The following is a 13,362-nucleotide window of genomic DNA, read 5'->3' on the forward strand; positions in this document are numbered from 1 at the left end:
GAAGGTTGTGAGGAAAAATAACAAGTAGAAGGAGAAGAAGAATGGCTCCGGACAGCAACTCTGAAAGGGTTATCAAGAAATAGCCTCAGAGACAATAGTCAGGCTGTTAATACGGAAAGTACTACCTTCTTCACACAGAGCTGTTTTTCTTGACCTGGGAGCCAGAAAAGCAAATGGTTTGGGTCACCTGAAGAAGAAAAAAAAACCTGCCCTTGAGAGGCAGGGCCCTTTGTTCAGCAAACTGGACAGATGCACAGGACAGGCCTTCTGTGGTGCAGAAGACACTAAAGTATCATCTAAACCTCATTAAACACTGTGTGAGATACATGTTTGACTGTTTGCCTGACTTAAACTTCTTTTTCTCTTCAAGTGTTATTGCTGCCGACGGAAGGAGGCAGCGCTGAGGGCTTCCTTAGCAGTTGTGAACAGAGGGAACACAAAATGCGGAAGGGAAGGGCTGCAGCTAGGTTCAGTGAACAAGTGCTAAGCAGATGAAAGGAGCCCTGATCTAGCTCTGCTGTAAACCTGAATTTGTTCCTGGGCAGCATACTATGCTTTAAATATACCTAAGAGAAACAAATATAAAGTAATTTTCCTGGCGTAGACATTGACACTTGCAACACGTTAGGAGTCTGTCTTATACGTGCATATGTATAACTGCATGTGCATATGCTGTCAAGTCTCAGCAGAAGGAGAATCAAGGAATCGCCTTCCAAGAAAGGCGGAGGATCCCAGCTTGCTCTCCGAGTGGGTGGCTACTCTAGAACAGGCAGTGATCTGTCTCTAGTAGGTGCATATCAAATATGCTGAAACTCAGACATCTTTAGCTTTGAGTTTATGTCAATTGAAATTGTTTTGATTTCCAAGGAGTGATATCCTTCTATTGTGACACAGTCTTTAATTGTGGTCGGAGACATAAAAAGCATCCTTTGGTGTGGTTTAAAATTAAAAAGAAAAAAAAAAAAGAGAGAGAGAAAGAATGAGAAACAACGGAGCTGTATTTGTGGCTTCTCTGTAACTGTATTGAGGTAATGCAGTTGGTAGTTCTCTGAAACGTGACACTGAAGTAAGCTAGCAGAGCAGGTCAAGCATCTTGTAAAATATTCTAGTGGATGTTTGGTTCTGTATTTAAAATCCTGTGAATCAGATGTAAACTTCATTTAACTCATTTCTTGAAAGCATTAGTTCCAGCTACCATGGTTGTGTTTTACTGCAGAGATGTGTTTTGTCGAGAGGGAATGACAGTTTTTATCTACCGTGGTCTGGATAGTGGTTCTGCTATCTCCTTGAAGGGTCTTTCCTTGAATTTTGGCAAGAACGTTATTGAGGTAATAGGTGTTATCATTTGCTTTTAAATGCATCACATGTCATCACTTGCTAGGCTTGTTCTTTGTTGTTACAGCAAAGAATTTATACATAGCACAGTCAAGTGGGTAGCTGGACTCTTGCCTAGCTGTGCAGTGAAGGGATTCGGGCACAGCACGGTTTGGGAGCCGAGTTTGTTCTCCCTGTGCAGTAAAGAAGCTAGTGCCTGGCTCTGTGAGAGCCAGTTTGATGTTGTCTGTCTTGTACCTTGTACCAAACCTCTTTGTACTTCTCTAGTTGAAGAAGATTGGTGGCGGTGGCTTTGGGGAGATCTATGAGGCGATGGACCTGCTGACCCGTGAGAATGTGGCCTTGAAGGTGGAATCAGCCCAGCAGCCCAAGCAGGTTCTCAAGATGGAAGTGGCTGTCCTGAAAAAGCTGCAAGGTAAGGCAGAAAGCTCTTTGGAAGTGCTCAAGGTCGCTGTGCGGGTTAACAATTAGGATCCAAAGCTGCAAATGTTTTTTATAATTTTCTCTTCAGCTTCCATCTATATGTGATGTTACATTAAGTCGTTCAGCTCAGAAAGTTATTGCATTCTGCAAAGTGTCCTACTCGAGTGAGTTCCAACTACAGGGACTATTTTTGTCCTCCAGGCTGTAAGAACAAGGAGGAGACTTTAACTGAACTATTGCTACACTGGTCTGTGCAGTCTAGTGATACTGATTAGATAATAAGGAATAGAGCAAGCAATGCCTGACTAAGAAATGAGGTTAGCTGATTGCTTCCCAGAGGACCGGGACGATGTTTGTGACTGTAGCACTGTGAGCGTGATGGAGTCTCCAAGTAAAATGGTTGACTAGTAGATGAGTGCAAAAAGTGGATAACATGAAGTATAGGGCAAGTGGCAATTAGTTAATTTTTCGTGTACCTGACTGTCCTGAAGGCAAAGTGTAAAGTGAATTTTAGGTTTTTTAGTTTTGGGAGTGGTGGTTTTGAATTACGTTAATTTGAATGATACGCCTATTCTTAATTTTCCCTAACACGGCTTTATATTGGTTTGGATGTGGAAGTCGGCCCTGGGACCATCGATTTCTGTAGTTGAACCTGGCAAAGCTTATAAGCAAGTTTCAAACTGAATGGGAAGCAGCAAAATGGGAGCCTTCCTTGACTCATGTCCAACCCTGCTTCCACTTAAGAAATTACACTGAAGGGGGATTTGCCTTATACCAGGATGCTGTTTTCTGTTTGCTCAGATGAAACTATAAATGAGGCGAAAAGTTAAAACTTGCTGCGCTGATCTTTAAGGTCGCAGTCATTCTCAGGCGTGAACTAGTAGAATAGGGTGAAAGAAGCCAGCCAGTATCCCAAAGGCGTTTGCGATGCTGATGAGATACCGTTTTAGCAGCAAAGGGTGCGAGGGAGCAGTCTCGCTGCAGTTGTTCCTGGCTGAAGGAACCGTGAGAGGGCTTCTACTAAAAAATGATAGCTGGGGGAGGATGTAAACAAGGAATTTCCAAATCTGCCTTTGAGGAACTGAGAACTGCTGTTTTGCTGAAGTGCATTGTGCATGGATTTCCTTGTGAAGGCAAGGCCAGCTATTGACAGGTACAGTTTACGTGTTCTAGTATAATATGCCTTTGAAGGGATGTTCCTTTTTGCAGGATTCCCACTTGGGCTGAGGAAACACCTTCCCATGAAGCAGTCAGTGAGTAGTATCCTTATCACCAGGGCTCATGCTTCAGAGATAGCGTTGTGGCCCTATGTCCGTGTCCATACCTCTGCCCTTGCACAAAACCTCCAAAGATATGATTGAATTAGAGGATGAGGCTGTTGCAGGTCTTGTGAAACGGGGGTTACTCAATGTTTGTGACAGATCGCATCTAGGTAAAAGTCAGTGAATCATGTTTGAAGGTCAAATATTTTTCCACAGCTCAGCTCTTCCAAGAGGAGGTCTGATAATGCCTTTTTTGAATGCACTGTATTGTAATAGATGCAGCAGAGCGGTGTAAAGAGAATTGAGACAAAGGAGAAGTCAACCCAGGTGATTAGGAGGAAGCTTGCTGTTGATCTGTGAAAGGCCTGGATACCCAGGGCTCCCAGCGAACAGCAGAGCGGGTGGCTGAGGTCTGAAAGCAGTGTAGTGAGGGCAAGCAAGGCAGAGATTTAGATTTTTGCATTTGGTTGTACACTTGGAACTGCTCTGAATTGAGTGAGGGTGTGACTGTAGAGCGGCGGATTATTAGGACACCAAGAGACGATGCTGTCATGCTGGCTAGTGTCAATATGTGTAACATCCAGGGCAGGGAATGCTTGAAAAGCGTGACCTGACGTCGCCAAATCAGAACTAGCACCAGAAAATGTGCAAGGAGTTGACTAATACTCGTGCTTTGCCATCAGTGTTTATTTCTGGAAAGCAGTTGAGAATACCAACTGCTTGAAAAAACACCCACAGTTGTACACAGCGTGACCCTGGTAACTGGGGAGGGAGAGTGGTGGCGTGTGGAGTTAGGGAAGTCCCTTGGCGAAGCCATTAGCAAATATGAAGGGACAGAAAAGACAGGAGCAGCAGAATTGGCTATGCATCAGCTATCCTGCATTTAAGAATGACAAATTACTTCAGCCATATTTTTACAAATCAAGCTGTGCTGTGAATAATTTAGTTTTTTTGGCTCAAGGTTAATCCCCAAATACTTTACTGAAATAAATGATAAAGCTAAAATAAGAAACAAGGTTGAGAGGGCTGGGAATCATGTATTGTCTATGTTTTCGCTGTGAGCTGTTGCGAAGAGGTGAGAAACATTTCAGAAAGGGAGATGCTGACTTTATCCAAACGGTGGACGGAGGAAGTTGGTGGTATTACCATAGGTGATATAGTCGGTTCATGGTTTTCCAGGTGAAAAGCAAGGGAACAGTGTTGTCTAAAATTCCTCTGTACTTTTCTGGTAGAATTGAACATTGCAGTCCCTCTTAAATAGTACAGCTTTATTGTTTGCTATTTGGGTATCACACCAACATTAAAGGACTAATGAGCTGCTGCTCTTTTCAGAGCTTGTGATCAGGGTCTCGCGAGTTGCTAGAGCTTCGCAGAGTTTGGGATAGAGAAGGCTGGCCATTAGCCCATACTGCAGAGCTACTTCAGGACCTGATTTGGGTGCAGCCCGACCTCTCAGTGCAGTAGCTCCTGATCCGTTTGGACTGCGGGCTGTTGCCAACAGTCAGACCTTCTGGGACACTTTCTGGAATAGCCACATAAGGAACACAGCTGCAGGTCCCTCACAATGTCCTTTCTGCACTGGCAGTCCACACAGAACAACTGGGGAACTAACCAGTTAATGACTCTTCTAGAGAGTCTCTATACCTTCTAATAAACACTGTGCGTAGTTTTCTGCTGTGCGGGTGGTCAAACACTGGCCCAGGTTGCCCAGAGAGGTTGTGGAGTCTCTGTCCTCGGCGATATTCAAAACCCAACTGGATGCGGCCCTGGATAATCTGCTCTAGCAGTCTCTGAACAGGGAGGGTGGACTAGGTGATCCCAAGAGGTCCTTTCCAACATAAATGATTCTGTGATACTTGCGCTTGGCTGTGTGAGATCACTGCCACTTCAGTCTCTCTCAACTGCCCTGTAGAGTCATTCTGTTCTGCTCTTACTTGATTTGATTTTTCTAGCTGTATAGTGCTTTTTCTTTATCTGTTTAGATATTAATGTCTTTGCCAAAGGCAAAGTTCTTTCTGACTTGTGTTGTTACTTGCAAGGATCATAGATCATCTTCTGACCAACCTTCCAAATCTTTATACTGTCGTGGGGCTGGGAAGCACCAGCAACGGTGTCGTTTTAGGCTTTGGGTGAAACATGATTGAGAAGTCAGCTTACGGAGTTTCTTGATCAAGCGGGTGATGAGCTGAAGCTCTCAGTTGTCCTGCTGTTGAATATTTACCCAAAAACTTTCTAGCAAAATTTCTGTCTTTGTTCTTGCCTTCCATGGATTATTTTAGGGTAAACCAAAAGCTCTTGGTCCCACGGAGTTGCTATACAGTATTTCCTTGTTCAGGCTGGGCTTGCAGGGCGTAGGACATTCTGTCTGGTGCTACTCTATCTGGCCAATTCTAATCAGAGCACCACAAGATAGCTTTTTTTTTTTTTTTTTGGTCTTTGTCAAGCACTGTTTGGCTTACAGTGTCCTGTTGCTCCCCTCTTCTGACAGGGCCTTGGCACTGTTGAACCAACGCTGTTTTCACGGTGTGTGTTGGTAAGCTTGTTTGGGGAACAAGGAAATTGTATTCTCTTTTTGGTATCATCAGGAACGTTCACCATTTGAAAATGAGTCTTTCTTTCCAAATCCTCACCACGTGGTGGCATTCAGGCAGCTACACCCTGTTGTAGAACCAGTGGCCACTACAAATTACGACCTTGGACCTCTCTTTTACTTGAGATCGCACTGTGTGTTTACCCGCTGTCTGCTGTAGGTGAAGTCCTCTGCTGTTTGTCAACACCAGCAATATGGAAATGATATGAAAAATTCATGATGTACAGCAAAAAGAAATGTGTGTATGTAGTTGGTAAGTATAGGGATAATAAGGTAATAGTATGAAAAAAGATAATAAGAAAAATTATTTTATAGGCGGCTAATAGAGAATTACCCTACTAGGGACAAAAATCTTACCTGTAACAAATTCAGGAGGTGTTTCAGAAATAGTTTGGCACATCTGCACAGGGAACTTCTGCATGAATAGAAGAGAAGACTCTGGAGAGACCTTCTAGCAGTCTTCCAGTACCTGAAAGGGGCCCACAAGAGAGCTGGAGAGGGACTTTCTACAAGGGCGTGTAGGGATGGGACAAGGGGTAATGGCTTTAAGCTGAAAGAAGGTAGATTGAGATTAGATAGAAGGAAGAAATTCTTCACCATGAGGGTGGTGAGGCACTGGAACAGGTTGCCCAGAGAAGTTGTGGCTGCCCCACAACTTCAAGGCCAGGTTGGTCTAGTGGAAGGTGTCTCTGCCCATGGCAGGGGGGTTGGAACTTTGTTGGACTTGATGATCTTACACGTCTTTTCCAACCTTAGTGATTCTGTGAACTAGATGATCTTCAAGGTCCCTTCCAACCCAAAACATTCTAAGATTCTATGAATACAGCTCTTCTGTCAGAAGAATACTATTTTAGTGCCAAGCCCTCATTTTATTACCTTAATCACTACTGTAAAATTATCTTTAAGTGAGATAATTGTATACAATTGTACCATTTGCACGTAATTTTAACCTATTGGGCTTTTCTGCTTTGCAGTCAAGCATTTTGAAACCAAGCCTAAGCTGCATTGGCAAAATACTTCTTGCAGATGCCACTTGTCTCCAGCAGAGAAGGTTGCCGGTTTGGTTGTATCTGCAGGTGTTTTGCTGTGTAGGCAAGCCTTTTGATCACGGACATTAAAAAGCGAATGGAAATAAGATCTGTATGGCTAAGTGAATTAGCAACTTGCTTATCCAGAGAGCGAGAAGGGCCTTTGCTGGGTGTTCTGTGTTTCACCCTCTTAAACTATGCCGGCGTTACTGAGCAGTGTAGTACCAGCAGGTCAGTAGGTAGAAGCAGTTGCTCAGGCATCACCAGCATAGATGGCTTGGGGATTTTACACTGTAAACAGCATGTGTTTTGAGGATTTTGCTTTTAGTTTAAATCTGGTTAGTTTTAATCTGGTCCCCCTGTCTGAGGGACCAGTTGTTGGTTTGGACTGTCCTCTTTAGGATTTGGGGACTATTTGATGTGCACCTGGAATGGAGCTTCTGGGTCTGTTTGCTCAGAAAAGTTTACGTGACCCAAAGCCACTCTGTGAACAACGCTGACACGTGGTAATTGCGATGATTTAAGGCGGTGTGGGGGCTTGCTTTAAAACCTCATTGCTATTATAAACCAGGACTCGGAGGCTCCGGTTCTGTGGAATCATGGGGAGAAAAAATAGGATGGTTTCCTGTCATTGAAGACCTGGAAGGAAGAGTCTTGTCACTTCCAGAAGAGTAGTTGTTTTTCCGTATCTTCAATGCTTTTCTAACCCTTTGGAATACAGACAGACAGAAACCGTCCTGCTCTCTCTGTGACTTTTTTCACCCACCCTGGATTTGCTGTGGAGCAAGACTCAGGAGGCAAAGGAGCATCTGTGAAGTAGTCTGGACTCTGTTCCCATCTCTGAGGTCTTTGAGGTTAATCAAAGCACAACAGCTGTTAGAACAGCTCTTGCACAGCTTTTGAGGAGCTTGGCTTGGGCTATCTCAGGGTCAGTCCGCCCTTCCAACAGCAGCCTTGATTGCATAAATAGTAAAGCAGCATCCCTGATTAAATCCAGTGGGTTATTTTCTCTAGCTTTCGGGCTGCTGCAGAGCAGGGTGTGGAAACCATCTTTACATGCCAAACCAGGCACTGTCTCTCCTCTAGATGCTCAGCTGGGGCTGTGTGAGGCCCAGCAGCAGATGCCTTGAATTCAAAAGTATTCTCCCCACTTCTTGACAGGTCTCTCTGGAGCACTCTGAGGGCTTGCGAGACTAGGACGGTGCAAAAGGATCTCTCACAAGGCGTGCGCTTTGGACACCACCTGGTCCGCAGGCTCCCCGAAATATGGATGTGGCCACGGCATTCAGTTTCCTTTGCTGGGATTCTCCTTGGAGCAGCCTAACAGTCAGATTGTCAGTTAAAACGGCCAGATTACTCTGGTGCTGAGCACTGTTTTCTGTTGATCCGCGGTGGCAATTTTGCCCTGGTGTGAGGCTGCGAGGCCCCGTGTACTTGCCTTTGACCCCACTCGGCAGCCAGATATTCCTAAGCTCCCTTCAGTGTGTCATTCTCTTTGTAAATGCCTTCTTTTCAGCGTAACCAATCTCATTGCGTAGGACTCTGATTAATTTTATTCTGCAGTGCAGCGATCTTCTGCATATTGAGTAGTTGTGCAAGATGCAGCCTGGTCACAGGCGTTGTAGTTTTTGAGTACCTGGTTTTATTACAGCAGATGGTGAAGCAGGTCTGTGTTGCTTGTTCCCCGTTTACTGCTAGGGGTTGGACAGGTAAGGGTTTCCTAACAAAATAAGGGAAGAAAAGGGATATTCCTTGTTTTTTCTCATCCATTCCCAGTCTTTTCTTTTCGCGTATGTGAGGGGTTTTTTTATGTCAAAGTGATGGCTTAACTCTCTGTGATTTGGTTTCTGTTACTTTTGTAGACACGTTTTATATGTTTCTGCAGTATTTTTGCTGGGTTGATGTAACCAAGCTATCCGTAAAGGCTGGAAAGCAGGGTGAATTACCCTTGGCAGGTTTTTAGGCTATCACAGGGTGGCAGATTCAGACACTTGATGTAGCTCTAGCCTCTCTGCCCAGCCCTGCATTTCCCATGTGGAAGAGTCCTATGGATGTTTGAAAGAACACATGTTTTCTGTGTCAACCGTGGTGTCACAGGATGGGGGAAGAACATGGGATGGATGAAAGAGGATTTAAACCACGCTTTTTTTGAGGCTATGTTGAATTCTTGCCCCTTCGCTATTCTGCCTTGCTCTGTGTGGGATCTATGATCAGTTGCTCATCTTAAAGTTTTTGGTGGTCTTGGGAAACAAGTAGAGGAAATCATGCGATGCAAGGTCAGGCAGTTTTAGCTTTTACTGTTCAATTAGAAGATGATGACCAGCCTTTTGTTTTTATGTCCATTAGTTCATTCATTTATTACAGAAGCACTAGCAAGGTTAATCCAGTTGATTAAATCCTAGTTGATTACTGTTGGATAATGTAGTTATTTAAGCCTTACTTTCAGCCTAGAATTTGTTTTCTTTCATGTTCAAAACTCCTTGTCTCCAGCTGAGTTGACAAGTCCCTGAAGTCAGCTAGTTTGTCTGGCCAGAGATGAAGCTTGCTAACTGCAAAGGAAAGAAAACTGTATGCTAGTCAGCTTTGCCAAGCTACAGACACCATTTCCAAGTAAAGTTAGAAAGAAGATGATGAAAATAACTCTCATTTCATTTTCTAGTCCTGATGGGTCCTCCATTTCTTCAGAATATTTGTACAGAAGCGATTTCAATATCCCCACAATAGAAAATCTATGATAAGCTGATAAACCTGATACTGATGTTGACGAGTGAATAAAAAAGAGGATAGCTGTAAAATGTGTATTATATCTACAATGTAGAGTGCATGAGAAACAGCTGCAGCTTTCCAAATGCCGGTGAGAGCAATTGTATAGCTAGATGTCCACAACTGTGCGTATAATAGAGACCCTGACAGTGCCAAGTGCTCAAGCAAGTTATGTCCCTACGCTGTTGGGCTTTTCCTGTGCAGTTGTCTTCAGGGTCGAGCGGCTGGATGACTGTGCCACGATGGTTATTTTTGGCCAGCAGAATACCATTGGTTTTGATACTTCATGTATTACCTGAATAAAAAGAAAGTTGACTGATGATTCTGGAATTAAGCTGAGTTTGTGAACAGAAAGGCAAATGAGTATTTGACAGGGGTAGATCCAGAGGATAATTTAAGCTGGCGGGGGTGTGGGGGGGTACCTCTGGGGGTTTCTAGTACAAGCTCCTCCTGCTCCAAGCAGAAGGAAATAAATCGGGTTGCTCTGGGCCTTTTCCAGTGAAGTTTTGAATGATCTCCAAAGATGGAGATCCCACAGCCTCTCCGGGCCTCTGTTCCAAGGTTTGACCACCCTCGTGGCGAAAAAGAAATGACGCCTAATGGGAATTGCCCATGTTGCAGCTCGTGTCCAACGCCTCTCTGTGCGCCTCTGAGAAAAGTCAGGCTCCATCTTCTCGGCACTCGTCTGTTAGGTGGCTCCGAGCAGCAGTTGGATCCCCCTAAGGCTGAACAAACCCAGTTCTCTGACGCTTTCTTTGAATGTCGTGTTCTCCATATCCCGCAACCACGCCGGTGGCCACCGCTGGGCTTGCGCTGCGATGGCAGTGCCGGTCTTGTACTGCGGAGGAAACGCAAGAATTGGGAAGGTTACAGTCATAAGAGTAACAATGATTGCGGTGAGATTTATGAGAATCCGTGCAGTAGAAGTTTCTTCAGTGTTTTGGGTGGACTGTTAGCAATGAGGCAGCTCGTCTATGGAGATGAATCTCAAAATAATTTTAGCATAAATTTAAAAGATTAAATTCTTGAACTCCTTTGGGGAGAAGAGTGGTTATTTGTTTTCTGCAGGTGAAAATGCAGGAAATAGGGAGTCTGTTACCAAAAAAAAGATACTTCAAATTGCAACAATAATGGCACATATTTCTTTTTTACTATTTATTTGATTAGTTTCATTGCTGTATTGAAAACACGTTGGAATATTTAATAACTTAAACAAGTAAAAGGTTGGAAAGAATATTGCTTTCCAGCAGTTTGAAATTGATCTGTGTGGGAAAATACATTCAAAAAGGATCACCGTTTAATTTTTTAAGTGCTGTGTAATGAATTTTTTTCATGTCATGAAAGTTTTTAGGTACTAACATGGGGGTTTTAGTCATATCTGTACAAGGTGAAGAATATCTATCCTAGGGTGGAAGGGTTTTCCAGATACTTGAAGTTATTTTTATACATGAGGACATGGTTAACGACTGTAATTTTTAAGTTCCCTCAGAACAAGGATGGTGAAGACCATCTCAGTAATGGAAATATTTGTATTTCTGACACAGTATTATATGGGAGATTATTATGTTCATTTTAGTTTAAAGGCAGCAGTAGAAGGAATGTTTTTCTCTGGGTGAACATTAAAACATTGCCTTAACAAAATGCTTGGAAAATGAATGCGTGCGAAACAATAAAACACATGTTCTCTGAAACTTTCCTCAGGTCAGTGTTTATGAACATCGGGCTTGTGATGTGATGTGAGTTCGTTAACAGGCCAAAACTCTTTATAATGTCTAGCTCTGTTCCTTTACTTTGTTGGAAGATAACTGTTTTGGTTAGTAATAAAAAAATACAGATGTAGGACTTATTTTTCTAAATCACGAGCTTGTGATCTTCTGTAGTATCAGCGTGGCTGTTTGGTGGAACAGTCTAGCCAAGGAGCAAGAGAGATCTGGCAGTTAGTGCGGTAAAATGGTTGTGAGGCTCCCCATACTAAGAATCACACAGAATCACTAAGGTTGGAAAAGACCTGTAAGATCATCAAGTCCAACCATCAACCCAACCCCACCATGCCCACTAAACCATGTCCCGCAGTGCCACGTCCACACGTCCCTTGAACACCTCCAGGGATGGTGACTCCACCACCTCCCTGGGCAGCCTCTGCCAGTGCTTCACCACTCTCTCAGGAAAGAAATCTTTCCCAATATCCAGCCTGAACCTCCCCTGGCGCAACTTGAGGCCGTTTCCTCTCGTTCTATTGCTAGTTACATGGGAGAAGAGACCAACACCCACCTCACCACAACCCCCTTTCAGGTAGTTGTAGAGAGCGATGAGGTCTCCCCTCAGCCTCCTCTTCTCCAGCACCTCAATGTCCTTCTTGTAGTATACCTTGAAGAAACTTTTTTTTTGCTTTTCTTACTTTTCTGGGTTTAAAGTATGGTTTGCTGCTCTCTGTGCTATGATCTTCATGCTTGAGGAGGGCATGTGTGAGGACAGAGGGCTATTTCCTTCTGCCTTGAAGGAAAGTATGACAGTCCCATCATCCTGGCTTCGCAGGAGGTTATTAACATGATTGTTCTTGTGGGCTTCATAATTCCGATCAGCCTCAGGACTGATCTGCAGGAATCCCAAAGTCACGCCCGACTGTCAGCCTCCATCTGCTATTTCAGCATGGCACGAACTCGTCCGAGAGAGCAAACAGTTGTAACCTGGTGCCTCCTGTAGTTGAAAAATGAGTAAAAGCCTCGGAAACCCAGAGGGGTCGATGCTGCAAGCATTTATCCCGTCTATATGACCAGCTGGCTGTACGTAATACCACCTCTAAATGTGGCCCCCTTTCTCTACGCTCGGTTATATTCCTTTTATTTCATGCAGGGATTGGCACAGTCTTCCCTACCCCTCTTCCTTCTTCTTTTCCTGGTGTTGCTTGTGTTGCAGAATAACGCATGGGAGAGCTGTTCCGGGGAGAGCCTAAATTCCCAAGACCAACAGGTCAGGTAGGAGCCCATTTTAGGCTGGAAAGGAGGATTCAGTATAAAATCAAGTCAGTTTGGGGATGTAGGTCATCAAGAACCATCATCAGTTCATCATTTGCAGAAATTACAGTAAGCAGAAACATGTTGTTGGCCTAAATGTGCATGCAATTTTCCAGTACAATAAATTAAAAATTTAAATGCTTTTTCTTTCTGTAAAATGTTGTGATCCAGAAAACAATAATGTTATGGAGGAAACTTTTTTTTTTTCAAAAAAAAAAAAAGGTCCCAGGAATATACTCACAATCAAAGAGGCCGTATCAAATTAGCAGGGATGTGTCTTAAGTGACAATCAAGTGTATTGGACACTCCTGTTTGGCTGAGATGATGGATTTAGGTGGCCAGGTTCTCCCTGTCAGAGGATTGGTTTTTAATGTTCTTGTCTGTAGTTTTACAGCAATAAAAAGCACATGGTGTCCTGCCTATCAGTGCTTTGCAATTACTTAAAACTATAAAAGCAAATAAAAATTGGAGTGATTTACCCTTTTTACCACACAGCAGCTCTCAGTGCCAGTAGAAATAGTCATTGTTTTGGCTGTTGCCTCAGTATCCATCTCCTGGTGCTCTGAAAGGCAAAACGAAGCAAAGCGGGACTCACAGTGTGTCTGCAAGCCAGGCTGGTCTGCGGGAATCTGTACGGACTTCAAGGAGTCAGGTCTGGGAGGAGCGCGGACCTGCACTGCCCTCTCCATCCCGTCTGAGACCTGCGCAGATTGCCAGTTTGCTGCAGCACACAGGTATCATAAGCTCCTAAAGAAACATAACTGGTTCTTTCCTGAGAGAGCGGTGAAGCACTGGCAGAGGCTGCCCAGGGAGGTGGTGGAGTCACCATCACTGGAGGTGTTCAAGGAACGTGTGGACGTGGCACTGCGGGACATGGTTTAGTGGGCATGGTGGGGTGGGGTTGATGGTTGGACTTGATGATCTTACAGGTCTTTTCCAACCTTAGT

General features: G+C 44.0%; 1 protein-coding gene across 1 annotated transcript in view; it reads left to right on the forward strand.

The window, feature by feature from the left end:
- The window catches only part of TTBK1 (tau tubulin kinase 1), a 95,054-nt gene that overhangs the window by 7,232 nt on the left and 74,460 nt on the right, over nucleotides 1–13,362 (forward strand). The window contains exon 3 of the mRNA XM_009817764.2: nucleotides 1,603–1,750. Within this exon, the coding sequence (XP_009816066.2) occupies nucleotides 1,603–1,750 (148 nt within the window). The remainder of the gene's footprint in view (nucleotides 1–1,602; nucleotides 1,751–13,362) is intronic.

The sequence above is a fragment of the Gavia stellata genome, chromosome 37, assembly GCF_030936135.1.
Source record: "Gavia stellata isolate bGavSte3 chromosome 37, bGavSte3.hap2, whole genome shotgun sequence".
NCBI classification, from domain to species: domain Eukaryota; kingdom Metazoa; phylum Chordata; class Aves; order Gaviiformes; family Gaviidae; genus Gavia; species Gavia stellata.